This window comes from Verticillium dahliae, genomic scaffold, assembly GCF_000150675.1.
Source record: "Verticillium dahliae VdLs.17 supercont1.5 genomic scaffold, whole genome shotgun sequence".
NCBI lineage: Eukaryota > Fungi > Ascomycota > Sordariomycetes > Glomerellales > Plectosphaerellaceae > Verticillium > Verticillium dahliae.
In genome coordinates this window covers 1,316,828-1,341,091 of record NW_009276938.1, presented here as the reverse complement: position 1 = coordinate 1,341,091, position 24,264 = coordinate 1,316,828, and the positions used below count along the sequence as shown (strand labels likewise).

Below are 24,264 nucleotides of genomic sequence, written 5' to 3'. Positions count from 1 at the left end.
AATTCAGGGCCATTGCTCTCTTTCAAGCCGCCCACGACGTTCCTACCACGACAACAACGTGTCGTTCCACAAGACCCTAATGATACCTCTACGTCGCAAAAGTCGGCAGACGCGGCAGCTCCTCTTGGGGTTTGCTGTAGTCCTCATTCTCTTCTACGTTTTATTCCTCGAACCCTCAAATAAAGACACACAATCCGTCCGTCTCAGTCACTACATGAATGACGACCCCCCCGTTGTTGATGTAATCAAAAGCAGCATTGATTGGGGCAAGATTGACCTTGCGTACCCTCAACCCCCAAAGCCGCCCGGCAGTAACACTGCTCTGCCCCGGCATAGAAGCCCGTCATTTCCCAAGATCCAGTATTCTTTTAGCCCGCAGTCTAAGGCGGAAGTCGAGAAACAACGGAGCCGGCGCCAAGCTGTGCGCGACGTTTTTGAGAAGGACTGGCAGCACTACCGTGCACACGCATGGATGAAGGATGCTGTCAATCCTATTTCTGGCACCGCAAAAGACCAATTTTCGGGCTGGGCAGCGACTCTTGTCGATTCTCTCGACACGCTATGGATCATGGGGCTCCGAGCTGAATTTGACGAGGCCGTCGAGGCCGTCGCCAAGATTGACTTCGGACAATCCTCCACATCCCGAGTCAACATGTTTGAATCTACAATTCGTTACCTTGGCGGCCTGCTGGCCGCCTATGACCTCAGCAAACGTGACGTACTTCTCACCAAGGCCACTGAAATTGGTGATCTTCTTTACGGCGCCTTCAATACACCAAACCGCATGCCCGTCGATTTCATCAGCTTCAATCAAGCCAAGACCGGTCAAGGGCTTACCGTCGAGGCCTGGGTTGTGTCGGCTTCGCCTGGGACTCTATCGCTTGAAATGACGCGGCTGTCTCAGGTCACTGGCGACATGAAGTACTACGATGCTGTGACGGGCGTCATGGAGGTATTCCGAGACCAGCAGTCAAAGACTCACCTACCTGGTCTGTGGCCCATCTGGGTGTCCATGAGAGACAAAAACGTCAGCGCGAGAAGAGAGTTCACCATTGGAGGTAGCGCTGACTCGTTGTTCGAGTACCTTCCGAAGATGTACGCTCTCCTTGGTGGCTCAAGCCCCATGTACGAGACCATGACAAAGGACTTTCTCAAGACAGCGAATGAAGTCATGTTTTTCCGACCCATGCTTCCCGACGAAGCCGATATCCTCATATCTGGCAATGTTAAGGTCAGCGAAGAGGGCAAGGTCGTTTTCGACCCCGAGAGCGAGCACCTGACGTGCTTCATCGGCGGTACCGTCTCTCTGGCCGGGCGGATATTCAACAAGCCCGAGGAGGTCGAAACAGGGAAGAAGTTGGCCCACGGATGCGCCTACGCTTACAACGCCTTTCCATCTGGCATGATGCCAGAACGTTACAACATGGTCCCTTGCTCGCCAGCCAGGGCAGATGTGTGCAAGTGGGACGAGGCCCTCTACGTCCGTGAATGCGACAAGCGGCACGAATACAAGCCGCATTTGCCTAAGGGCTTCACCACAGCGAAGGATCCCAGATACCTATTGCGACCCGAGGCTATAGAAAGCGTATTCATCAACTATCGCATCACCGGTGACCCAGCGTGGCAGGACATCGCCTGGACCATGTTCAAAGCCGTCACCAGGGGAACGGCGGCGCAGTACGGCCATGCGTCTGTCAAAGATGTCACCTTGGCGACAGAGGAGCTGCCAAAGGAAGATTACATGGAGGTAAGTCATGAGCCCGCTTCAATTGGAGGTCCTGTCGATTGATTGGTGACTGACCTTCTCATAGAGCTTCTGGCTTGCCGAGACGCTCAAATACTTTTATCTCGTTTTTTCACCACCTGATTTGATCAGCCTGGATGAATACGTTTTGAGCACAGAAGCACATCCTTTCCGGATGCCGGAGCGAATGTATACCTGAATTCGAATGGATATGGGAATCTCTGGTGCTTGTGGTCGGAAACAGTTGATTTTAGATACCCATGCCGTCAGCAAAATGCATCGAATAGAATCTGTCCTGTCTGACAACACACAACCAAACCCTGCCTCGCACAAGCAACTGACGCTACCCAATCACATGCGATGGGGTGATGTTGCTTCACGTGTCCCAGTATAACCTGCAATAATTCATTTGTTAGTTCCAACTGTGGACCAGTCTTGCTAGCTTGTAAAGTAAAGTGTAGAGCATTTCCTTCCCAAGAATAGTCCTTCAACACAGCAGCCGAGCTTCTATCCTCCAAGGCTGTCAGCTAGCTGCGTTGTTTCAGCACCAGTCAAGGTCAAAAATTACACATCAACCCCCCAACCCCCCCCCCAACCCCCCCCCCAACCCCCCACCCAGATACCAGATACTACAATGACAGGGTAAGACATCCCGAACGTCAGAAATGCTGCTAGCCCGGGCTGATGAGGATGTCCTTGGGTCTAAAGATATTTGTCGAACACTTTCGGTTTTCATTTTGATACAGTTTTGTGCACGTCATGTCTTCATTGGCAGGAGTTAGCTGAGTAACACGTGTCACTAAAAAAGATGTCATGCGATATTAATTCCATTAGCACGTCAAGCTAGCTATCGATCATAACCCCTTTCCCTCGGAACAATACCAACTTCTTATCAAAACAAGGGATTCAGACCGCAACATTGAATCTTGACAGTATCTTTAGTTCACGTAGCAAGTCCATCCCTCTCTCGTCAGGCAAAGCTGTCGGACCCGAGACCATGAAGATGTTCAATGCCTCAGTTCTTCATGTTGCAGGTCGGCGTCTTGCAATGTCCAATACGACCCATGGAGCACACAATGGGCGTCAGGCCGCAAGTTTGGACCACTCTGCCGCCATCTTTGCAGTTGCCGACCTTTCTGGTTCCTGCGAGGTCTCGAAACAGGTCGTAGGTACCGCTGCCGGTTCGTTTGTACCAGTACTCGGCGTTCTTGTTGCAGGGATCGGTCGTGTTCATGATGTTGCTGCCCCAGTCGCCTTTCCAGACGGTACCGCTGCAGGGACCGCTATTCGAGGCGACAGAGAGAGGGAACTTGAGGCCGGAGGAGGTGGAGCAACTGCCAGACCATAAGTAAAAGTCGGCAGTCGCAAGGCCAGCCAGGAGTGAGACGGCCAGCTGAGTGGGGACATGCATTTTGATGCGTCGGGTAGAGGACTGGAAACTAGGCAAGCAATAGTGATGAGTGTCGGAGGGGAATTTCAACTATCGAGGGCTATGAACCAAGCGGCGCTTCATGTGGGTGACCGACCGTCTTTCCCGTGAGATATAATAATGACGAGTGTCTGAAGGCTGTTCTGACAAGCTTCAAGACTAGACGGAGAAGTTCATAGACCATCCTTGTTCACATAACCACGAGGGGGTAGCACATTACACGACCATCGTTCATCTGACGGGGATTCATGAGACTGAAGCTACGGCGGAGACTGCCTGACCACGGAGGGAGTCACGGATATCCGACTGGAGATCCCATTCGCACACCAAATCTTGCCTGCAAGTCAAATGCTGTTTCGAATAGCGCCCTGACCTTACGGCTGACAAGTACCAACTGGCGCAGCCACAATGCTGCTATCTGACCAGTAGTCTCGCGACGTCGCAGGCAAGACCCTGACGAAAACAGCATACGCAAATGAGAATGGCCATGGCTTCTGCGTGATCCTGACAAGCGCATTTAGGTAGCTTGGCCCTATCTGCGGCCGTTAGCCTAACCCAAATAGACACGCCAGTGTGATTTTCATCGTCTTGGTTCGGTCCAACGTCGTCAGGCGGCGAGAACTGCTGATTGGATTGTCAACGAGAGGTCGCGGAAGGCGGTCTGGGCTTCTCCTCCTGCGCTCGAGAGCTTCTATATTGAGAGTAGACGGCCACTCAAACTGGTATCAGAGACTTGGCAGAGTTGGGGGGCTTCGAAGGTGTAACTATAAGTCTTTTCAGACTGGTGCCAGATGATCAAACATCAAGATAAACGCATGCCTGCATTCCGCACGACATTATGTACTGACCGATGTCAATTGCATTATATCACAGGGGTATCAAGCCCAACCACCGGATAACTACCTCGGATAACCATGTCCACGCTCGCCATGCCCTGCCCTGCCATGCAATCAATGCAACTTATGCCCAGCCCAGGCGCCTATACAAAGACGACAACCAGCAACGCCAACAGCAACACCCCCCACCGCACCTCCAGCGAAGCACCGGCATTCCCGTCAGCACCACCCCCCGGCGCTGATCCCGGCCCGCCACCCCCGCCCGTGCCGCCAATATGCCGCCGCCGCCACCACCCGGCGGAACCATGACGCCCTTGCTCGACGGCCCAAAACGCCGGGTCGACGCCGCGCCGACGCGCGCCGCCGCCGCCAGCCGTGACGCTGTTGACGCTGCCCTCGACGCAGAGGCCCTGGTCCTCCCACGTCGCCCGCGCGGGCCACCGTCCAGGCGGCCTCGGCGCCGCGCTGCGTGGCGGGCGTGTAGTAGACGCGGCAGCTGGCGGGCTGCCACAGGAACTGCAGCGGCGTGTTGGCGTCGCCGGGCATGAACGAGTTCTTGCCGTTGACGGCGCCGGCCGACGCGGGCGTGGCGCTGCGCAGGATGGCGTAGCCGCGGGCAATCTCGCCGAGCTCGCCGCCCTCGAGACGCGCGCGCACGTCGGGCGGCGACAGCGCGAGCACCGACGCCGCGTCGGCCTGCATGTCGTTGAAGAAGAAGACCTGCGCGCCCTCGACGCCGGCGATGGCCTGCATGGGTCCCGTCAGGGGCCGCCCGCCCATGGCCACCGTCTTGACGCCGAGGCCGAGGATGGCGAGGTAGGCGAAGAGGGTGCAGGTCGAGCCGCACGTGCCGTCGGTCAGGAGCACAACGTTCTCGGGCCGGAACACGGCCGGGGGCGGTGCCGCCCGGTTGCCGACGCCCGTGAGATTGAAGGCTGCGCTTGCCTGGTTGAGGGGCGTCTGCTGAAAGGCCGTGAAGAGGTCGCCGTTCTGGGAGACGGGGCCCAGCAGGTTCTCGACGCTGGCGAAGCCATCACCGGTAGGCGTCTGGACCTCGCCCGGCACAAAATTGCCAACAACGGCGCTCGTGGCGAGCTGAGCGAGAGCGTCGCGCTGGTCGGCATCCGCGGGCTGCAGCTGCGGCGGCAAGGCGTCGACGCCGCGGGCAACGGCAACGAGCGAGTCGGCGAGCCGCAGATTTGTCGCCTGGAACCGCGGCGCGTCTGGGAACAGCTGGGCAAAGAGCTCGAACCCGGCGACGACGAGGCCGCCGCCGTTGGCTGACAGGTCAATGACGAGCCGGTCCTTGTTCTGCCGGCTGCACTCGGCGAGAAACGCCGCTACGGTCGTCTGAAAATCAGTCAGGTAGTCGAGCGTGTCGCTGGAGCCGCCAGGCGCGAAAGACGAGACCGCGAGCACGGCTGTCGTATCGAGGCCAGGCCCCTGCATGAAGTAGCCAGACGTCATGTCGGAGCCGCCGTCACGGACGACAGGCGCAGGGTAGCCGGGCAGAGAAGGGCGGGTCGTATTCGGCGGTTGCGGCGGCTGCTGCGGCGGCTGCTGCGGCGGCTGGGGCTGTTGAGGTTGCGGAGGCGGCTGTCGAGGCCTTGTCGGCGAGTCTGGGTTGCAGAACCTCTCGTAAAAGTCCTCGCCGTTGCGGATGCCCGTCAAGTTGGCCGCGGACCGGACGAGTGCCCAGCTCGGCTCCGTCCTCTCCTGGCCGTTATCGTAGGTCAGGGTCAACGAAGGGCCCTGGAAGGCGAGCGAAGCAGACAGTGTGAGGCCGGCGTCGGGGCTCGCGTAGGTCGGGAACATCGAGTTCCACTGCGAGTCCTGGTCCTGAAACCCGCTGAAGCGCAGATTCGTCTCCTCAATGACCGCGTTGGCATCCCGGCCGTTGATGCGGACAATGGCGGGAGGGAAACGGCCGCCATTCCCATTCCCATTACCACTGCTGCCATTGGGCATCATGGACGAGTGGTAAAGACGCGGCGGCTCCTTGCCGTCCCTCGAAACAGAGATAATGTCGGATGCGAGGCCGTTGACAAAAGCGAATCCCTTGAACACATCGCCACGGTAGTTGAAGTGGCCGTCGTGGGCCGAAGCAAACGTTTCGAGGATGGCCAGCTGAAAGTTGTACTCGCTGCCAAAGCCACCAGCAGCCGCCGTGCGTCCAATATCGGCGAGGGCACCTTCGATGTCCGCCGGCGGCAGCATGTACGTGGCCGGCGGGTTCTTGAGCCAGGCGAGGGTGCTCTGCCACTGGACGTAGGCCTGTAGACTCGTGATGAGGCGCTGCGCCTGCGCCGGCTTGTTGGGCACCGACTGGAGGCAGTCAAAGGCGAGCTGGGCGGCGACTGTGGGCACCGCCGCCGGATCGCGAGCGCGGACGGCATCAGCCTCCTGGGCAACCTGGGCACAGGCGCTGGGGTTCGGCGTGCCGGGGACGGCCGGCGGCGTCGGCCGCTGCGTGTTCGGCTGCAGTGGCTGAGGTGGTTGCGGCGGTTGAGGTGGTTGAGGTGGTGGAGGCGGTTGAGGTGGTTGTGAAGGCGGCCGAGGTGTCGACGGCACCACTGGGATGAACTGCGGACTGGCGCCGGCCAAGCTGATGGCCAGCGTCGCCCAGATGAGCAGTAACCTTGCCATGCCGAAAAGACCATTAGAAGTAGATGAAGCAGAAGATAAAGATGCAGAAAAAAAAGTCGGAAACGCTCGCCCCATTGCGTGTACCCTCTGGAGCCAGCTCCGCGTCGTCGCACCCAGGCGGAAGCAGGGTCGGGGTCAGGGTCAGGGTAGAAAAATAAAGAAGAAGAAAAAAGTGAGGGGATTCCGAAGATCGATGAAAGAGCGAAAAGAACAAAAGAAGAAAAGGCGAAAACGACTCAACGACACTCTCAATCCCGATCCAACATGAATTCAATAGACCGATCAGTCAATCCAACCTCCAACGTCTTGCACAGCACACGGGTGCCCTCGCGCGTGGAGCAGAGGCCAACCTTTTGAGGCACGTTGGGCAGCTCGAGCTCAGGCCTGCTACCTGAAGCCATCATGAAACGTCGTCGGTGAGCGGGAACCCCTGGACTCCACGGGCCCCGCGGCCTCGCACCTATTTTTGCCCAGTCCCCTCTTTGCCTCTGTGCATTGCCGTCTTGCTCATGATGGCTTTTCAGAAAAGCCCTGTGGCAGCCGCCGTGTCGGCTGGTCATGATCCGCGGGGTTTCACATGCGCTTCCCTGTCAGGGCGGGGGGTGAAGCTGGAACATGGCACGTTGATGCTGCCATGCATGTCGCTGATGTGCCTCGCCCACGCGGGCGGCTGGGGAATAACGTGGTCGGTCTATTTAGTGGAATGGGTCGAGCGACAGACACCCAGTGTCGCGTGCGCATATAGTAAGTAAAGTAAGTAAGGGTTGCCACCCATCTGCCATGGTCTGATCTCCAACTCCCGGGTCAGAGCCTGAAATCTCGACCTTCTTCTGCGCTTGCACCTCGAGCATGCTGCCACCTGCAATCTGGCGGTCAATCGCTCATCACGCAAACAAGACACCGAGGATGCCTGCAAAAAGCCCTGTAACCCCGATGAACTCCCTAGCCATGACGGCCGCACTATCGGCATCACCCCCGTTCGCCGTCCCCCCGTTGCCTTCCGTGGTCGCCGTCGCCTGTGGGCCCCTGCTCGTTGACGTTGTGCACTCGGCAGTGCAAGGCAGCGCCGACGTGAAGGGCACATTGGCCGCCGTGCCCGTACCGCTCGCCTCTTCCTCGGCAAAGGTAAACGCCGGAGCCTGCGCCGAGGCCGTGACGTCGGGCTTTGCACCGCCCTCGTCGACGTTGAGGACGGCATCGACAACCTGGATGATGCCGTTGGCGATGAGCAGATCCGTCTGGATGATGCGCCCCGTGTCGACATAGATGTCGTTGATAAAACGTGTCACACGAACCCCCGTTCCCTTCTCGTCACCCGTCGCCAGTCGCGCGCCGTCCTCGAGGTCCGCCGCCCGCAGCACCCGCCCCGGCACGAGGTGGTATCGCAATACACGGCGCAACTCCTCGCGACCCAGGGATTCGAACCCAGCCCCGAATCGCTGCCATGCAGCGTTGTGTGGTGCCAGGATCGTCGAGTTGGCCGTCTCGGCGAACTCGTCTACGAGTTCCGCCCGGTACAGCGCTCCAAGGAAGCCCGTGAGGTCTGTATACGAGTCGCGAATCGAACCTTCAAGCCGCCGTGGTGTCACCATGAGCGACTCGATAATTTGCACAAGCCCGCCGTCAAATGGAACGTCCGCCTTGACCACTGTGACGTGAGTGCCCGCCCCCGACGTCAGTACCACCTCGCCTCCGGGCTGCACTGTGACGAGCACCTTTTGTCCATTTGTCACATTGGCGAATCGTTTGTCTGTGAGGAGCGTCGGGATGGTCTGCGTGTCGCCCGGTGCGAGCTTCTCGAGCGCGTGGCGGCCTGAGAGAATGCCGTACTGAAGCCACTCGGGGATGCTCGACTCGTCTGCGTCCCAGCCCTGCCCCTTGACGAACGCGCCGTCGTTTGGCGCGATGATCTGTCTTGTTAGCCGTTGGCCCCCCAGCCATGCGCGCGCGGTACACCAAACGTACAGTGACGCCGTCCTTTGGCAAGTCTGCGTATACACCCTGGTTCTCCTGCACCAACCTGCGAAATGTTGTGAGGTTGGCCTGTCCCGCCAGAACCGACCCCAGGCTCTGGGCGGAGACTGATGGGGCCGTCGCGAGCCACAGCGCGGCAGCTAGGCGAGTCAGATTTCTGGCGCTGCGCATCGTGTCGTGTGGACGCAGCAGCGGGTCAACTCTGACTGTCGGAGGATGGAATGTCAGGGTTATCATTAACGAGCGTAGGTGGCAAGAAGTATCCCGTTCTTGTCGTAATCGGGTCAATAAGCGTTCGGGAATCTCGTCAGTTGGCGATTGGCATGAGGAAGCCTAGAGGTGCAGAGCTGAGAGGAAATGAGTGACTGAGCCCGTGGGTGGCAGCGTGTCACCCCAGCTGCCGAGATGGAAGCAGTCGCACGCGCCAAAGAGTGAAGCCGTCGACAAACAAGACAGCCAGGTCGACACGGTCGCACCCGTCGCGGGCGTCCATCGTTTGTATTAAAGCAACGACACCCTCACCTCCGAGCGGCGACTTCCAGGTCCTGAGCCAAAAAGGCAGCCGAATGAGACTTGGCAATCAGGTTCGTGCATAAACACCCCAGTCGATGGCAGACGACAGCCAATCCGGGAATTGGGGTTCGCTCAACGCGAGATTGCCGTGAGCTTTTAGATCTCCTTTTTTGGGCATGGTTTGGCTAGCAGGATCTGGTGTCGCAGGGGGCCGCTGTCGGTGATTTGTCCAGCGGCAGGCGAAAAAAATAAATAAAGGCGCCGCCTTCTCATCTGGCCGTTCCTTTGTGGCCCATGTCTGCCGATTCAGCCGCTACGACCATGGTGTAGGTACTGCTGGATGACCGGACTGTTTGATGTCCGAACTCAGTTTGGACCTGGGTTGCATTGTTGGATCCCAGGGGGACTGGGCTGTCGCGTCCAACGACGTCAGCTCAGCTCTCGCTCTCGGTGAGCCTTGGCCGCAGGAGTCATTGGCCGTGGCTGAATGAACCCTGTGCTCTGCGACCGACTGCTCGTCAGTGCCGTGCGCTGGACATCAATAAAACGGCGCCCCCATGATCTTCCAGGGCTGAAGTAACGCCGATCCACTCTTGTCAGTTCCTCACACATGAAAAATGACAGCTCTCGATCGCAGCTCGCCAACTCTGCCACGACAGATTCGGGCGCATTTTGACGACACCACCATCACCTTGTATCAAGCGTACAGTGCCGCCATTGCGGAGCCTGCCGTGGCCGCACAAAAGCTGACGGCCGCCCCATCGTTCAAACCCACCCGCATGACGTGGGTCAAGCCAAGCTGGGCTTGGATGCTGTATCGAGCTGGGTATTCGTTCAAAGATGCCGGCCAGGAGCGCATACTTGCCCTCAAGATGCGCCATGCCGACTTCCTAGCGCTTCTGCTAAGAGGAGTCCTCGCGTCGCAAGCCACAACTGCTGAGGGCGAAGTGCGCGTGCAGTGGGATCCAGAGCGCACGGTGCGGTTGGGTAAACTGCCACACAGGAGCATACAGATTGGCATTCCGAGAGGCTTAAGTCGGCAATGGGCCGATGAGTGGGTTGTCGAGATCGAGGATGTCACCGACAGGGCGAGGAAGCTGAAAGAACTCCTGGACACAAAACCGGGCGTCTCCAATGCGGAGCTGCTCGAAATGGGCCTTATCCCTGAAGAGAGAGCTTTTCAGGTGCCAGAAGATGTCATACGAAGATTAGGTATAGACGAAACCCCCACTGTTAAGCCAGAGGACCGGGCGTGATGCCTCGGAAAAACGCATAATATAAGGCTCATTGAAACGCGGTGGATTATGTCCCCTCGTCACTAGAACCCTTGAACTACTCAAAGTGGTTTCGCGCTTCAGCATTTGCAACAGTCATCTTTTAAGCGACATGTACGCTCGGCGGTTGAGAATTTCGTTGACGGCCAGAACTTCTCACCATCTACTAAAGATCTTTCTTCAGGCCGTGTTCCTGCAAAGTATTAGCTTCAAGTGCTGCACGGCGACCCGCAGATACATACCGGCTTGTGACTGGTCTCGTAGTCAATATGCACGTAGGCTCTCTCGACGCCGGGGAGCTTCTCAATTTTAATCTGCAGGTCCTCAGCGACGTCGTGAGCAATCTCAAGGCGCTCGTTGCGGTCCATGACAACGTCGATTTCGACAATGTAACGCGGTCCGCTGTGGTAGGCGCGAACAGTGTCAATCTGCTTGATATCAGGAGAGTGGGTAGCGGCAATGTACGTGATGAGCTGCAGAAACTCCGGCTCGGCCGAGACGCCAATAAGGAGCTGGAACTCCTCGTAGGCGGTCCGCAGCCAGAGCGACGCGATGATGACGCAGAGAATGATGGCGCCCATGGGATCAATCCACCACTTGATGTTGCTCCCGGCGGCGAAGGTCAGGATGCCGAAGCCGTTAACGGGCAGGTCGTTCCGGTGGTCGCGCCACAGAATCTCGACTTGGGAATACAGGTGTTTGATGGACCAGCAGTAGAAGAAGAGGAAGAGCTTGGTGCCAAAGGCGATGGAGACGGCAATGACGCTGGGAAAATGGAACTTGTTAGTCTCCTCCTCGGAGCCTTCAGCCAACTCGCGAGCCGACATGACGATGAGGACGAGCGAGACAGAAAACATGACGAAGCTGAAGACAATGTTGCCGACGGTGGAGATGCGCGCTCGGCCGGACGGGTACTTGAGGGGGTCGACCTTTTTGACGGCGCGATGGGACAGCATCAGCATGAGACCAGACAGAGGGTCAAAGATGGAATCGGCCATGGTGGTGAAGAGCGAGAGGGAGCCGGAGCTGATGGCGGCGTAGAGCTGCAGACCGGCGAGCACGCAGTTGGCGGCGAGACTGCCCTTGACGGCGATCTGGTACCGAAGGTTTGTGTCGCCTTGCGACTCCTTCGCCTCGCGCTCGTGATCGTCGACGCTCTTGAGAAGCGTGCGGATCTTGTCATTCTGGGTGCGGTAGAAATCTTGGAGTTCACGCTCCCGACGCGCAGCATGAGGCCGCGTGAAGGTATGAATACGCTTGCGGGCGCTGTTCTGGGGGATGCGACCAATGTCCGATTCCGACTTGATCTGGGCGCCGAGCCCGTATGGGTCGTTGATCTCCGAGTAGTTGGAGCGTCCCTCGGCGTCAGAGGGGGACGTCGTGTTTAGCGCGGTGACTGTGGGGGAAGCAGGAAGTGCAGAGAAACTGCGATGACCGACAGCCGCAGCGGCTGCTGCTTGGGCGTCGGCATCTGGATGATAGTCATACTTGACGGGGTTGGAGGACACCATGATGAGAGGCGTGGCAACTGCCAATTGTCGACGAAGGTGTCGACGAAGGTGGCGTGTCGGTTAAGGTGCAGCTAGAATGAAGATGACAGTCGCCGCCAAGACGAACGACTGATGCCAGAAACAGCGACAACCTCGAAGCGTGAAGCTCGGAACTTGAGGCTTGGTAGTTCAAATTGATGTACAACCAAAGTTGAGGTACAGCCAAAGCCCACGGCAAAGGTGAAGTCGAAGCGAGCCTGGATCGAGGGAAAGGGGTAAAAGGGAAGGAACAGGCGAGCGGGATCTGGGGGAAAGAGCCGGGGGCGGCTAGAGGTATTTGAGGGAAGCCACAGCCGTTGTGGTTGTGGTTGTACCTGCCAACGTTAGGGACCCCCTCCTTCTCGGTTTCCCACGTGGGGCCTTCGACTGGACTGTGAGCCTGTGTCTGTGTGTCCCTCCTTGGGCGAGTTGTGCGTGACGTAAACCCTCCCCTCACCGCTGTTCTGCTTTGCTCTGCTCATTGCTAAGCACCGTGTCGGGTCGATCCAGCTCGGGATCCGATGGGACAGAGACCAGACTTGGCTCATCTTTTGGCTCTGGCAAGCTGGTAACGCTTGCTTCCCGTGGCATGTGGGGCCCGCAGATCGAGGCTGTGCCCCGGGCTAGGCTCGTCCCTGGCAAGCGCGGCAAAACCTGCCTGCCTTGATTTCCGGCCGTGGACTTGGCTCGCTTGCCTGATTGAGACGTCACATTGCGGGGTGAACTTCTGACCACCGATGGCTGTAGACATAGGCCAAAATGGTCAGCCTGAGGATGAGTCAGCCCATGAGGGTGCGACTTCATCGTGGATGCTGGAAGGCTTCACTTCCACTTCGGTGTACCTTCTTCTGAACTGTGGTCAACATTCATCTCTGTCTGATCTCATCGTTGAGGAGCAGTCTGCACCGAAATGGACGCATCATCAGCCCAGCATGCGCATCCAAGGCTCGGATGGATAGGTACATCCGAGATATGAATTCGATCAATGTACGAGCTAACCTCGCAGGCCTCGGATCCATGGGCCTGGGAATGGCGACGAACCTGCAGAAGCATCTGACCTACCTCGGCGCACCTCATCTGCACTTCTTCAACCGCACCAAGTCTCGGGGCCAAGCCATCGAGGTCCTCGGCGCTATCCCCGCCGCCTCAGCAGCGCAACTGATCACATCATCAGACATCGTCTTTATTTCGCTCAGCAACGATGACGCTCTCACAGATATCATTGACCGACTCATCGCAGATGCCGGCTGCGAAATTTCGGGCAAGATCATCGTCGACACCTCCACCGTTCATCCCGCTACTTCAGCCGCCGTTCAGTCCCGTCTCGCGGAGCGAGGTGCCCAGTTCATCGCCGCTCCTGTCTTCGGTGCCAGCCCCGTGGCTGCCGATGGCAAGCTCCTCTGGGTCATCGCCGGGCCCGAGGTTGCCGTGCAAGCCATCGCCCCTTTTATCGTCGGTGTTATGGGACGGGCCATCATTCGCCTGGGAGATGATGTCTCTCAGTCGAGCATGTTGAAGACGGCAGGGTTGGTTACTTGTATCATATGCGTGCCTTGATGTCGGCTGACATTCTCAGGAACTTCATGACCGCCGGCATGATGGAACTCGTTGCAGAAGCTCATGTTTTTGCAGAAAAGACGGGCCTCGGCGCAGACGCTCTCGAGTCACTTATGGAGCAGCAATACGGACCACTCGCCCTTTCCATGTCGAAACGATTAACGACCGGCGCATACATGCCTGCAAGAGATCAGAGACCCTATTCCGACCTGACCCTGGCACTCAAGGATGTTGGCCATGGCATTGACGTGGCCAAGAAGGCGGGGACGCGTCTACATGTTGCCGAGGTTGCTCTGGATCACCTGAACGAGGCAAGTTGGTTCTCTGCAGCCGAGGGCCGGCCTCTTGACTCGTCTTCCATGTATGGAGTCATAAGGCAAGAGGCTAGCCTTCCGTTTGAAACGGAACATGTGAAGCAGAGGGACTCCTGAGATGTTTGGGCGATTTAAGCGATTCTGAAGTCGGAGAAAAGATGGCGAAAAGACCATGTCAAGCATCGCACCTATACTGAAAGCCCAGTTGCGCTGTGCTGTGGACGAGAAAATTCCGTCGCACACGGCAACCAATTGTTCTGAGTCTACGTATGTCTAGCAACCCTGATGCAACAAGTCGACGCCTCATGCTGAGCATACCGGCAGAGCAAACCGGCAGGAAGTCACAAAAAAAGAACAATGCCTCGTTCGTCAGCCCCGTTCTCCTCCTGCTGCCATAGCTCTGATCCCTCCATTGACGTGTCATGCAACAGGTCTAGTCTATCGAAATATCACTGCCAGAGTCGCCGCCTCCCTCGGCATCCGCGATGAGCTTGCGGAAGACAGCGCCCATCACCTCAACAACAGGCTTCACGTCAGGGCCCTCAGGTAGCGAGCCCAAGACCGTCTTCCGCGCCTCTTCGCCCTCCCTCCTCGTCTCCTTGTCCGCCTTGGTCTCGCCAGCATCATCCGTAGCGCCCGGCTTGCCCTCCACCGTCTTGTTCTGCACGTCCTTGCCCCGCCGCGCCGCCCCGTCAGGCGTCGCCGGCGTGATGAGCGTGCTGTCGAGCAACTCCTGCCACGACACGAGAAAAATGCCCGGCCCCGCCATGGTCGACGACCCGCCGTCGATGATCTGCTGCATACGTCCCACGGACAGCGCCTCGAGCGCGTCGAGGTGGCTGGCGTGCGCATCAATGACGGGCAGCAGCGGGCCCCGCACCTCATCCGACAGCGCGGCGAACGCGTCCGCCACGCTCTCGACCATGGAGCCCTCGACGTGCGCCGACGAGCCGGGCACCGCAACCTCGACGCCCGGCTTGCGAAAGTGCACGACCGCCTCCTTCGCCCAGGCCTTGAACACGTTGCGCACCTCGGGCGCCTGCGCCGCGCCGTGGTGCATCCACCGGTAGAGCATGTGCCTGTTCTTGCGCAGCAGCGCCACGTAGTCCTCGACCGACGGAAGGCGCGTCTCGGCGCCCGCGCTGCCCGTCGGTTGAGGCTTGCTCGTTGCGATGAACTGGTCGACGAAGCTCTGGTAGTCCTGCACGTGCTCGCGCAGGTCGATCTTGTCGTGGATGGCGCGGATGTAGGGTTCGAAGCCGCCGACGAGGTCGCGCACCGTCTGCGTGAAGAGGTCCGGCGACTGCGTGCACAGGGCCGTCGTCAGCTCGTCGCGGTCGCGGATAGACAGGAGCGCGGCGTAGTATTCTTGGCATTGGGCGTGCTGCTCCGCTGAGAGCTTCTTCGCGAGAGCTGGGTCGGACCTGTTGAGAATAATGGTGATGATGGATTTGGAGGACTTTTGGGACTCGTTTCTCGCGCTCGCGCGAACCGAGGCTGAGGCTTTGGCGTGGGCTTTGAGGGCTGCGAGGACGTCACTGTTGGGGGCATGTTCACTCTTTTCGATCTTGTCCAGCGTTTTCTTGAATTCTGCGCTGTCCCAGCCAGTGACGACGGATATGATACTAGGAACATGAGCGTCAAACCCGAAAGCGCAGGGCATCGCACGTACCGTTGCAGTAGATTCATCCCGTCATTGGCGTTCTTCGTGAGGCCGATGTAATTCGAGAAGCCTCCAAGACTCAGCTTTGACAGGAACAGCTTCAGCATACCGGACATCATGGTCGCGGCGTTGCTCATGCGTAATGTTTGGCGGATAACCGCATACGGAAGCATGCCGTGGACGCTCTCAATGAGCTTTCGCAGGTACTCGCCCTCGGGCGACAAGATGAAGACTTGATGGAACAGTGTCGCCAAGCTGGGTCGCATTAGAAAGCCCTGCCAATCCATGCAAGACGAGCGACTCACTGTAAGATGACATACTCCACCGCCGCGGCGATTCTCGGTGAATGCGCCTCGAGGTCGGCCGACTTCTCAACATGGACGGTGATGTCATCGATCAAGTCACCATACACCACGCCGTACAGCACATCGTTGAATGCCCTCTCAAGCTCCTTCGCATCCTTGAGATCGTACCTCTCCTTCTTATCGCCGGCGCCTCTGCTGGGCGGACAACCGCCGAGGCATCCCCTGACAAGCGACTCAACCATGGCCGAAAAGGCCGTGGCCAGGGTCTTCCTCGTTCCCATGGCGCCCTTGTCGTAGCTCTCAGACAGGTCAGCAGCCGCCAAGCGCGTCAGGAGACCCTGGACGCGGACGCTCCAGAAATCCTCGGGAAGATCGCGCAGGCCGGGCAGCGTGAGGAGGAAGCGGCGAAGGAGGGTTTGGAGGACGGGCGAGGCGGCGATGGAATCAGTGGATGTCTTGGCGCTCTTGGCGCTCTTCATGCTGCCGCTGGGACTCGTGCTCGTGCTCTTGGCGCTCATCTTGGAATTGCTCCTCGAGCTGTTCCTTGAGCTGCCTTTTGGGCTGCTGGTGGCGACTGGCGCCTCGGAGGTGAAGGGGTAGCCATAGCTGAAGATGGTATCGGGTTGTTTGAGAGCTTCGATTTCGTCATATGTTTCGTGGTGCGTGAGGATGTTAAAGAGAGCCGCTGTTTGCTTGGCCGTCAAGGCCGGTGAGGGGGAAGACATGGCTTCGGTGAAGAATGGAGTGTGGACTGGAGGAAGAAGCGGTAGGATGTCGAGCGTACTGAGGTTTCTATAGTAGACAGAATATGAGGCCCAGTGAGGCTAGCGTTGAGAGCGTTGGAGAGAGTCAGGTCCAGTCCATGATGGGTATGCTCATCATCGGTTGGGGCGGTTTCAAAGCTCCGGACCGTGGCATGTGGTTTGGAGCAATCTGGAACGAAGGTGGGGGAGGGGTTGAGCTGTTGAGGCACGCCTTGAAACATGACGTCAGCTCCTTCACTGACCGGTGTGCACGGGTCACTACACGGGGTAGGCTCGGTGTAGTTCGGTAGGCACCAGACCTTGCTGTCGAGTATCTGAACGAACATCCCACCTCCTTCAACCCTCATATATCTATCTGCATGTGTTTTTGGTGGAGTCAAGTAGAAAATCATGGCATATTCTCTAGAATGGAGTTTCACCAACCAAGGTAAGTAAGGCACTCGGGTAGGTAGGTAGGAAACCCAGTGAATAACAACATTCTTACATTCACTTCACCAGTGAATTATGCAGAATCACTCATTCACTGATTGTAAGCTTTGAGAGAACTTCTATATAAACAATCGATACAAAACCTATTTTGTTCAAAGATGTCTGCTGTATGACTCTTACTTCCACACCAACTTGCACACTGAGCTACTTTGACCTCCACACCTTCTTAACGCTCAACGTCTTCCTACTTGCCAAGTTCATTCCAAAAGAACTTCAAGAGATAACACTATGAACTTCTCAAGTAGGTCTATCACTATCTTTATTTCCTCATAGTCACCAAGTTGCTCATCACAATCCCAGACATCACGGCACTGGCGTTCCTTCTAGGCGCCATGAGTGCACTCGCTTCTCCTCTGTCCGGAACTGGTGCCACCGACAACGCTCTAACCCAAGCTCATCACGACAACCCTAATGCCTTTTCTATTCGCTCTGCCGAAACTGAGACCGCTGAACCTGTCGCATCCCCCGACATCATCGACCTGAAGCCCGCCGCCGGCGAGCTCTCCTCCAACACCAATAACGGCGCCTCGGCCGCTCTCGATGTCGAAGACAAAGATTCCAACTGTTCAATCTACTGCAACCTGTTTGCTCATATCATCCGCTGCCTGCAGTCTCCCACCTTTTGCAGATGTGATAGCAGGGGTTATGTTCACTGCGAGGGACCGTCCAAGGTATGCATGGACAATTGCATTTGCCAGTGTGAGTCCAAGCGTGCTGCTAGGGAGGTCAATAATCTCGACGCCCTTGCTGCGTAAGCCCCGGTAGACAACAAGAATGGATTCGAGGAAAGCGTTTAGAGCACCTTGATGATTATGAAGAGGCCGGTGTCTCTGGGCGGGCCGCTGATGTTGAGAGCCAGCATCATGAAGCTGGCATGCCTTAGACGCGTAGTCTCAACGCAAAAAGAGAAGCCACCAGAATGTTGGCACGGAACAAGGGAATTGCTGTTCTTGAAGATGCTGGGCCAGCTAGCTCAAGGCTGGAAGAAGCAGCGCTCGGAGCATACCTAGGTAGTTGACCAAATTCGGAACTTCCAGGTGGCGCAGTTGAACACCAACCTAAAAATTCCTTGCCCTGAAGATGCCTCAAGTGATGTAACGAGCAGGAAAACGCAAGTCATCCCGGCAAATGTGAGCTCGTCCGTGTGCACTTCGAGCGCAACGGCAAAACCGTCCAGAAGATTTATCGAAATGCGTCCTATGATTTTAGTACTCCGGAAGCTGCCTATTCCTTTGCCAAAGCCATCACATCTCCAATCTGCGCCATGTTCTCAAGCTGTGGCACCCAATCCACCTTGGTGCCAATGTAGACCTCCATGTTGGGACGCAGTTTTGTTTCTGCAAGACGGAAATCATCGACGACGCCAAGCCTGATTATGTAGAATCCCTCTTGCATCGCGCTCGTGCGATACATCAGGTTGCCGCAGGTAGCACAGAAGTAATTCGACATCGCTTTGCCTGACGCAGTGGTTTGATGGTGTTGGAAAACCTTGACATTCTCCTTGCCGCGCAGGAATCGCACAGCCTCTTCGGGCACAGAGAATGCCGAGCAGAACATGGAGGAGCTCAATTTGCGACAGTCGGCGCAGTGGCAGACAAATCGGTTCAGGATATGCTTCTCCTGGGTGGACTACAGGCGAGTCGGTATTAGAGCCAATATTCGTTGATGTTCTAATCAAATTCGTGAGAAAACCCTCGCAAGCTTCGGTGGACTTACAAAGGCAAACTGCACGGTACCGCAGAGGCACGTTGCGGTTGCCTCGTCGTCGTTGGACCAGCCATCTTGGGCCAGGCTGGCGAGGGGAATAAACGGCCCTGGGGTCTTGGGATCGGTTGCAACCATTCTGAATCGCCGTGTTGTGCAAGATACTTTGACTTTACGAAATGTGACTGCGTCTGCAAAACTCAAACTCTATCATCTGGGGGGGATGTTATTTATTGGTCTTCGCGCGCTGTGATGCAGGGACGGAAAACGAGACCATGGCGTCGGGACTGATGAGAAATCATGGAGCATGAAGGGTCATGACTGGCTCGGAAGGTTTCGTATTGTGCTGACAGTATTTCCTGACTGCGAGTTAGCGTTTCACCGACCGATTCGAGGTAAAGTTTAACGGAGTTCACAGCGGAATTTGGTGACCCACTCCGCGACCAGCACTGCGCGTGTGGTATACTAAGTCTGCCTCGGAACGGGATTGATGGAAACGAGGGCCTGCGCCGATATTGCTGGACCAAGTCCGTCTCTTGGCACGGAATTGGAGAACAAGTCGGGGGCCGATGCATAAGGTAGTTCAGCGCAAGAGGGGACTTATATTATGTTCAACCCATGGACGAAACATATTGCCACTCAATCCCCGGTCACCCTCATCATCGTCGAACTCCTCGTCCTCCCGCCTGCGAAGATGTGCCTCCACGAGGATGGGACGGTGTCATGACGTATCCCACATTAGAACTTACAGCCCGCTTCGCGACCGCGAACCTCCGCAGCATTTTGTTATCGACGTAAGGGAAGTGACGGTACCGTCACGCGCTGTTTCTCATTGGCATCGCGACTACCCCGAAGTCATCTCGCGGATGCCTCTCTCGCTTCATCCTGCTCAGCAGTTCCGAGCTCATGTGGTGCAAAGTGCGGAAGTCGAGGGTTTACATGCGTATGGTATCGTCGCGGCTGACGGTCCTCCGGTGGTTTAGGCGATTGCCTCTTATCCTGATGCTGAAGCCGTGTCGGCGAGACTTTGCATTCCGAGTGCGCAGGTCACCCCTTCGACCCCACGGACGTTCGTTTGCCTTACATTCGATGCAGTGATCTCCGAAGGCAGCGTGGGTGGCTCGGTCGGATGCATTCATTAGACTGCAAGCCGAATGTGCCCTTGAAGCTCACCTTGATACTTCATAGGCCATGTCACGTTTGACCGCACGAAGCCGGACTGACAGAAGGTTTCTGCTATCCATTGCAAGGATCATACCTTCTAAGGGATCTTCCAGGTGAGCAACAGTACCGGCTAGCAGGTATCACCCCCTGTAGGGGCACTCTGGCAAACTCGATGGGTATGGGCACTGCTCTCAGCGAGTTCAAGAAGCCTCTAGTCAAGGTCAGGACATCGCTGCCGACCTGAGTTTGGAACCACCACGAGCCGAAATACGCTTCTCTAGGTTGAATCTTGCGAAAACGTATTCGAGTGTGGGCTTCGTACTAGTCATTTGCCCCCTTTGTCATACATTTTGAAATTCGATGATGAAAATACACCAGAATGAATGCTGTCGTCTGCAGCTTGTGAAGAAAGGGGCTCCCTTAGGCTCAAGACACTACTTCATGAACCAAGTCCTTTTACTTTCTCTTTCGAAGGAAGCCAAGGCTCTCACTCTTCTTCCCCTCGTGTTTCTTTCTCTCTGAAACCCCGCAACTCGAATTGATCGCGAGCATGTCAAACCGTAAATTCCAGTCATCTTCTGGGTAATGAGAGAGCCACAACATGAGGCTGAATGGACATTCTTTTGATCCCTGCGTTGCTTAGACGTCACTGCTCTGTCTGGTCGACTTTAATGACCCACAAGAGCCTGCTGAGCCTCATTATACCTGTTGCCGACTGGTTTGGCCGAGTCAATTATACGCCGGAGTTCCTTCCTTTCATCTTCCGACAATTCCACATCTCGTGACGCAAAGTTCTCCTCCAGTCGCGTAGACTTGGTTGTGCCAGGAATGGCAATCATGCCTTGGGCTGCCACCCATGCCAGAGCGATCTGCGTTAGGGAACAGCCCTTGCGCGTTGCCAGCTTCTTGATTTCGGTGACAATCGCCTTATTCTTGTAGAAGTTCTCACCTTGGAACTTGGGAACTGCGACCTTGGTTTCAGCACGTGTCGAACTATGGAGAGATGAACAGGACTTATCGGAGACGTACCAGTGCGACGGAAGTCATCGGGGGCAAAATCGTCAGGGGTCTTGTAGGGGAAGCCATCGACAAGCCAACCGTGACCGAGAGGGCTATATGCCACGTAGGCGATGCCCAATTCCTTTGCTGCGTCGATCAAGCCGTCCGTTTCATGGAGAGTTTCGAAGGCGGAGTATTCAGCTTGGAGAGCATCGATCTTGGCGACTGTCGCGGCGTTAGTAGGGGAACCGTCTTGGTAAGCCAGACATTGCTTACTGGAGTTGGCCTTGCGCAGTGTCGCTGCTGAGCATTCTGATAGGCCAATATACTTGGTTTTGCCCTGCTTGCGAAGGTTGTCCAACGCTGGGATGGACTCCTCGAGCGGAGTGTCTGCCAACCCTATTAGTCGTGAAGACAGACGTTGCGAGGACCGGACGCACTTGGATCAATACGGTGTAGATAGTAAAGGTCAGGTGTGAAACCAAGCCGGTCGATAGTGCCTTCAATGTACTCATTAATGTGAGAGGCGGAGTTGGTTACACCCATATCGCCAAAGGCAGCGATCCCACACTTGGATGCCACTATCACGTATACTGGTCAGGGGCAAGCTTCCAAAAAGACAGTGTTCTCAATGGCAATCACTTACAAAAGACTTTGTCGCGAGCGTTGTGCTTCCTGATGAAATCTCCCAGAAGCCTTTCGTTGACACCAGCCTGATAAACCACCTACGCGCATCGTCAGATTTACTGCTTAAATGTCGGACTGGTGGATGCGATTCACTTACTGCTGTATCCCAGAATGTGCAGCCAAGTTCAATCGCCTTAAGGAGAACAGGCTCAGCCTGTTCGAGCGTCAGGTTGCTGCCAAGGCCAAAGCTGATGCCCATGGCGCCAAAGCCTGGCGACGTGACTTGGATGTCGGCGAAGGGAAGTGTGTGGACCATTTTGAGCAAAGATCTAGCAGGTTTATTTTGTTGTTATTTTCAAAACTCTCTCGAAAGCTGGTGAGTGACCTGTTACTTATTCGCGAGCGCTGGCTTCGAGATTACAACTATCATCCACAATTGACTCCATCTACATACTCTCGGGGTTAACAAGCGTAGCGCAAACGCTCGATTCACTGGGCTGGTGATCGCAATTGGCCCTTCTACCACCCTGGAGTTAAGAGTTTATCTCCAGTAGCCCCTCCCAGGAGTCGGCTCTCCAACTCGCAGGGAGTGGGGACTTGGTGTTTGGCGTACAGGATGCAGTGGCGAGCGTGGGGTCGTCAATATTATCGCCAGAGGGGGCATTTGCGGTTCGACTTGGGGTGAATCGTCATCCGTTCGGGCTCAGTTGCGGGGAACTCGATGTAAGGAACGGCCATAATATACAGTGTCAATACGACGTTGACTGGATTCGAGCGTTCGCCAGCATCTTGATCCAATTGTTAATCTTCCGCTGATTCGATCAGGAGGCGACTCCGGGGGTGCTATTCGAACGAAGTACTGTCACCATCCTAGACCCTGCACACCCACACACACACACGATGACCATTGTTTAAACGCGAGTCGAAACTTGATAAAGTGCGTTATTGAGACTATTTTTGCCTGATATCAGTCAATGGCATGCTGCGAGGGAAGTCCGTTTTGGGGGAGACGTCTCGTCCTTTAGCTCACCTCGAATGTCAAATCTAATTGAGGGCTGTTGGGGTGTGTTACTCGTAAGCTAAATCGACCAACATGGCTTGTGTGCACGAATGATCTGTAGGTCAAGGGAGCAAGGAACAATGGCTTTTCTTTGTTGCAAAAAAGACGGGGAGGCCCTTCATAATGCAGCGACCAGGTCAGTCGGGAAGTAGCCTATCCTGTGCGGACTTGCGGACTTTGTCGAGGTTGGTAGCAGTCTTTCACCCGTGCTCTCACAGCGGGAAGCATGTGGGCTCGGAGTAATGTTAGCAGCCAGCACAAGCATTGACAAACCACGGCAAAAAGATTCCGAGGGTATATTAACAAGCAACTCAGCTTTGCGGATGGACTTTGCGCCGTCTTCTTCTCAAAGAAAGTCTCCGATTATCAAGCAGCATGTTTGGTAGGGCATCAACCGTTTGCCGCATTTACAGGTCTCCGTTGTAGTGTTTTTGTTGAACCATCACACACCACCCCAGCCCCGACTCAGTCCCTCCGTGATTGGACAATGAATACTCGAAACCTCTCCACGCTGTAAGCCTGGTGCATTAGCGTCGTCAGTATTTCATGCCCGTGAAGCAGTTGACATCGTGTCACGGAGCTGTCACCCGTCTACCTCCCTGGTCCTCGCCTTATCGCTACGGGTAAACTGATCTAAAGTCCGCCAGGGCGATCTGGCCTTGACTCGCGCCGTAGGCGTCAGGCCCGTCCAGTGGAGTCGTGGTGCTGGTTTGGCTGCAGTAGCTGCTGAACGGCTTCCATGACATCAGCCCGAAATAATTCGCTCGGGTCCAGCCTGGCCATGCCTATCACCGGGCCGCGTCACAAACGTAGATGAGCAGGTAGCGTCCATGGCAGCAAAACCGGGGACCGGCCGGCGATGAAACATACCGGGCATGGGTAGTCAAGAAAAAGTATATAGGCTCGGGGTACTAGCCACCAGGAAGTGGCTATTCTGAGACCACCATCTGCACAATTGACTCTCTATCCTCGAAGTCGACATCGATTTACCCCCTGGACTCCACGACACTACAGCCATCATGAACGACTACAAGTTTGAGGGATGGCTGGGCCACGACGCTTCAAGCGCCGAAGGCAAGATGGTCTGGGGCGAATTCGAGCCCAAGAAGTGGACTGAGGAAGACGTTGACATTCAAGTCTCCCACTGCGGCATCTGCGGTTCTGACTTGCACACTCTGAAGTCTGGCTGGTTCCCCACTCCCTACCGTGAGTTTGATAATAGCCCGCCGGCAAGAGGCCCATCTACTTGGGAAATTCTCTCGACGCTTGGCCCAAGACGTACTTGTTCTTTCTGACCCGGAACACAGCGTGCTGCGTTGGCCACGAAATCGTCGGCAAAGCCGTCCGCGTAGGCCAGAACGTCAAGAACATCAAGGTCGGCGACCGTGTCGGTGTCGGCGCCCAGGCACGGAGCTGCCGAAAGGACGACTGCCCTCAATGCTCCAACGGCCAGGAAATTACTGCAACCGCGAGATGGTGAGTTACTCCAACACCCACGTGCATGCGTGCAGGGAAGGGTGAAGTGCCTACCGTGGGGGGCGGGGTGTATGGGGGGGAGAATAAGAGTTATTTGGGGGGGGGGAAAATCGTTGTGGAAAAGGCCAGAAAGGGGGCGGCGCCGACCGAAAGGGGGGGGGAGGATATGGGGGGGGGGGGGGGGGGCGGGGGCCGCC

General features: G+C 56.4%; 12 protein-coding genes across 12 annotated transcripts in view; 5 read left to right on the top strand and 7 right to left on the bottom strand.

Annotated features, from left to right (window-relative positions):
- Window positions 1-214: 214 nt before the first annotated feature.
- On the top strand, window positions 215-1,943 carry VDAG_03408 (endoplasmic reticulum mannosyl-oligosaccharide 1,2-alpha-mannosidase; the record flags this gene model as incomplete). Its single annotated transcript, XM_009657273.1, has 2 exons — window positions 215-1,747; window positions 1,812-1,943. 2 exons carry the CDS (start codon window positions 215-217, stop codon window positions 1,941-1,943), a joined length of 1,665 nt encoding a protein of 554 aa, XP_009655568.1.
- Window positions 1,944-2,759: 816 nt separating this feature from the next.
- VDAG_03407 (uncharacterized protein) lies at window positions 2,760-3,155 on the bottom strand (the record flags this gene model as incomplete). Its single annotated transcript, XM_009657272.1, has 1 exon — window positions 2,760-3,155. One exon carries the CDS (start codon window positions 3,153-3,155, stop codon window positions 2,760-2,762), a length of 396 nt encoding a protein of 131 aa, XP_009655567.1.
- A 1,073-nt stretch (window positions 3,156-4,228) lies between these two features.
- VDAG_03406 (uncharacterized protein) lies at window positions 4,229-6,655 on the bottom strand (the record flags this gene model as incomplete). Its single annotated transcript, XM_009657271.1, has 1 exon — window positions 4,229-6,655. The coding sequence occupies one exon, from the start codon at window positions 6,653-6,655 to the stop codon at window positions 4,229-4,231; it is 2,427 nt and encodes an 808-aa protein (XP_009655566.1).
- An 884-nt stretch (window positions 6,656-7,539) lies between these two features.
- VDAG_03405 (uncharacterized protein) lies at window positions 7,540-8,800 on the bottom strand (the record flags this gene model as incomplete). The annotated part of the gene is made up of 2 exons (XM_009657270.1): window positions 7,540-8,565; window positions 8,621-8,800. 2 exons carry the CDS (start codon window positions 8,798-8,800, stop codon window positions 7,540-7,542), a joined length of 1,206 nt encoding a protein of 401 aa, XP_009655565.1.
- Window positions 8,801-9,759: 959 nt separating this feature from the next.
- VDAG_03404 (uncharacterized protein) lies at window positions 9,760-10,398 on the top strand (the record flags this gene model as incomplete). The annotated part of the gene is made up of 1 exon (XM_009657269.1): window positions 9,760-10,398. The coding sequence occupies one exon, from the start codon at window positions 9,760-9,762 to the stop codon at window positions 10,396-10,398; it is 639 nt and encodes a 212-aa protein (XP_009655564.1).
- Window positions 10,399-10,582: 184 nt separating this feature from the next.
- Window positions 10,583-11,927, bottom strand: VDAG_03403 (cation diffusion facilitator 1; the record flags this gene model as incomplete). The annotated part of the gene is made up of 2 exons (XM_009657268.1): window positions 10,583-10,609; window positions 10,659-11,927. The coding sequence occupies 2 exons, from the start codon at window positions 11,925-11,927 to the stop codon at window positions 10,583-10,585; spliced, it is 1,296 nt and encodes a 431-aa protein (XP_009655563.1).
- Window positions 11,928-12,704: 777 nt separating this feature from the next.
- Window positions 12,705-13,933, top strand: VDAG_03402 (NAD binding domain of 6-phosphogluconate dehydrogenase; the record flags this gene model as incomplete). Its single annotated transcript, XM_009657267.1, has 3 exons — window positions 12,705-12,723; window positions 12,952-13,471; window positions 13,522-13,933. 3 exons carry the CDS (start codon window positions 12,705-12,707, stop codon window positions 13,931-13,933), a joined length of 951 nt encoding a protein of 316 aa, XP_009655562.1.
- Window positions 13,934-14,249: 316 nt separating this feature from the next.
- On the bottom strand, window positions 14,250-16,509 carry VDAG_03401 (uncharacterized protein; the record flags this gene model as incomplete). Its single annotated transcript, XM_009657266.1, has 3 exons — window positions 14,250-15,441; window positions 15,489-15,734; window positions 15,785-16,509. 3 exons carry the CDS (start codon window positions 16,507-16,509, stop codon window positions 14,250-14,252), a joined length of 2,163 nt encoding a protein of 720 aa, XP_009655561.1.
- A 626-nt stretch (window positions 16,510-17,135) lies between these two features.
- VDAG_03400 (uncharacterized protein) lies at window positions 17,136-17,792 on the top strand (the record flags this gene model as incomplete). The annotated part of the gene is made up of 2 exons (XM_009657265.1): window positions 17,136-17,144; window positions 17,283-17,792. The coding sequence occupies 2 exons, from the start codon at window positions 17,136-17,138 to the stop codon at window positions 17,790-17,792; spliced, it is 519 nt and encodes a 172-aa protein (XP_009655560.1).
- A 391-nt stretch (window positions 17,793-18,183) lies between these two features.
- VDAG_03399 (uncharacterized protein) lies at window positions 18,184-18,930 on the bottom strand. The gene is made up of 2 exons (XM_009657264.1): window positions 18,754-18,930; window positions 18,184-18,666 (listed from the first exon to the last, which is right to left on the bottom strand). Exons 1-2 carry the CDS (start codon window positions 18,877-18,879, stop codon window positions 18,262-18,264), a joined length of 531 nt encoding a protein of 176 aa, XP_009655559.1. The 5' UTR covers window positions 18,880-18,930; the 3' UTR covers window positions 18,184-18,261.
- A 1,643-nt stretch (window positions 18,931-20,573) lies between these two features.
- On the bottom strand, window positions 20,574-21,847 carry VDAG_03398 (aldo-keto reductase yakc; the record flags this gene model as incomplete). The annotated part of the gene is made up of 6 exons (XM_009657263.1): window positions 20,574-20,869; window positions 20,935-21,129; window positions 21,181-21,294; window positions 21,345-21,485; window positions 21,551-21,629; window positions 21,689-21,847. 6 exons carry the CDS (start codon window positions 21,845-21,847, stop codon window positions 20,574-20,576), a joined length of 984 nt encoding a protein of 327 aa, XP_009655558.1.
- A 1,763-nt stretch (window positions 21,848-23,610) lies between these two features.
- The window catches only part of VDAG_03397 (mannitol dehydrogenase), a gene marked incomplete at both ends in the record, with an annotated part of 1,639 nt that continues 985 nt past the window's right edge, over window positions 23,611-24,264 (top strand). Inside the window, 2 exons of the mRNA XM_009657262.1 lie at window positions 23,611-23,797; window positions 23,899-24,067. Of these exons, the coding sequence (XP_009655557.1) occupies window positions 23,611-23,797; window positions 23,899-24,067 (356 nt within the window). The remainder of the gene's footprint in view (window positions 23,798-23,898; window positions 24,068-24,264) is intronic.

What these genes read in the sequence shown, in the direction of transcription:
- VDAG_03399 (XM_009657264.1), bottom strand. Translation starts at nt 18,879, where the DNA reads ATGGTTGCAACCGATCCCAAGACCCCAGGGCCGTTTATTCCCCTCGCC. An exon ending in GTACCGTGCAGTTTGCCTTT is followed by an intron (nt 18,667 to 18,753) that starts GTAAGTCCACCG and finishes ACTCGCCTGTAG; the next exon opens with TCCACCCAGGAGAAGCATAT.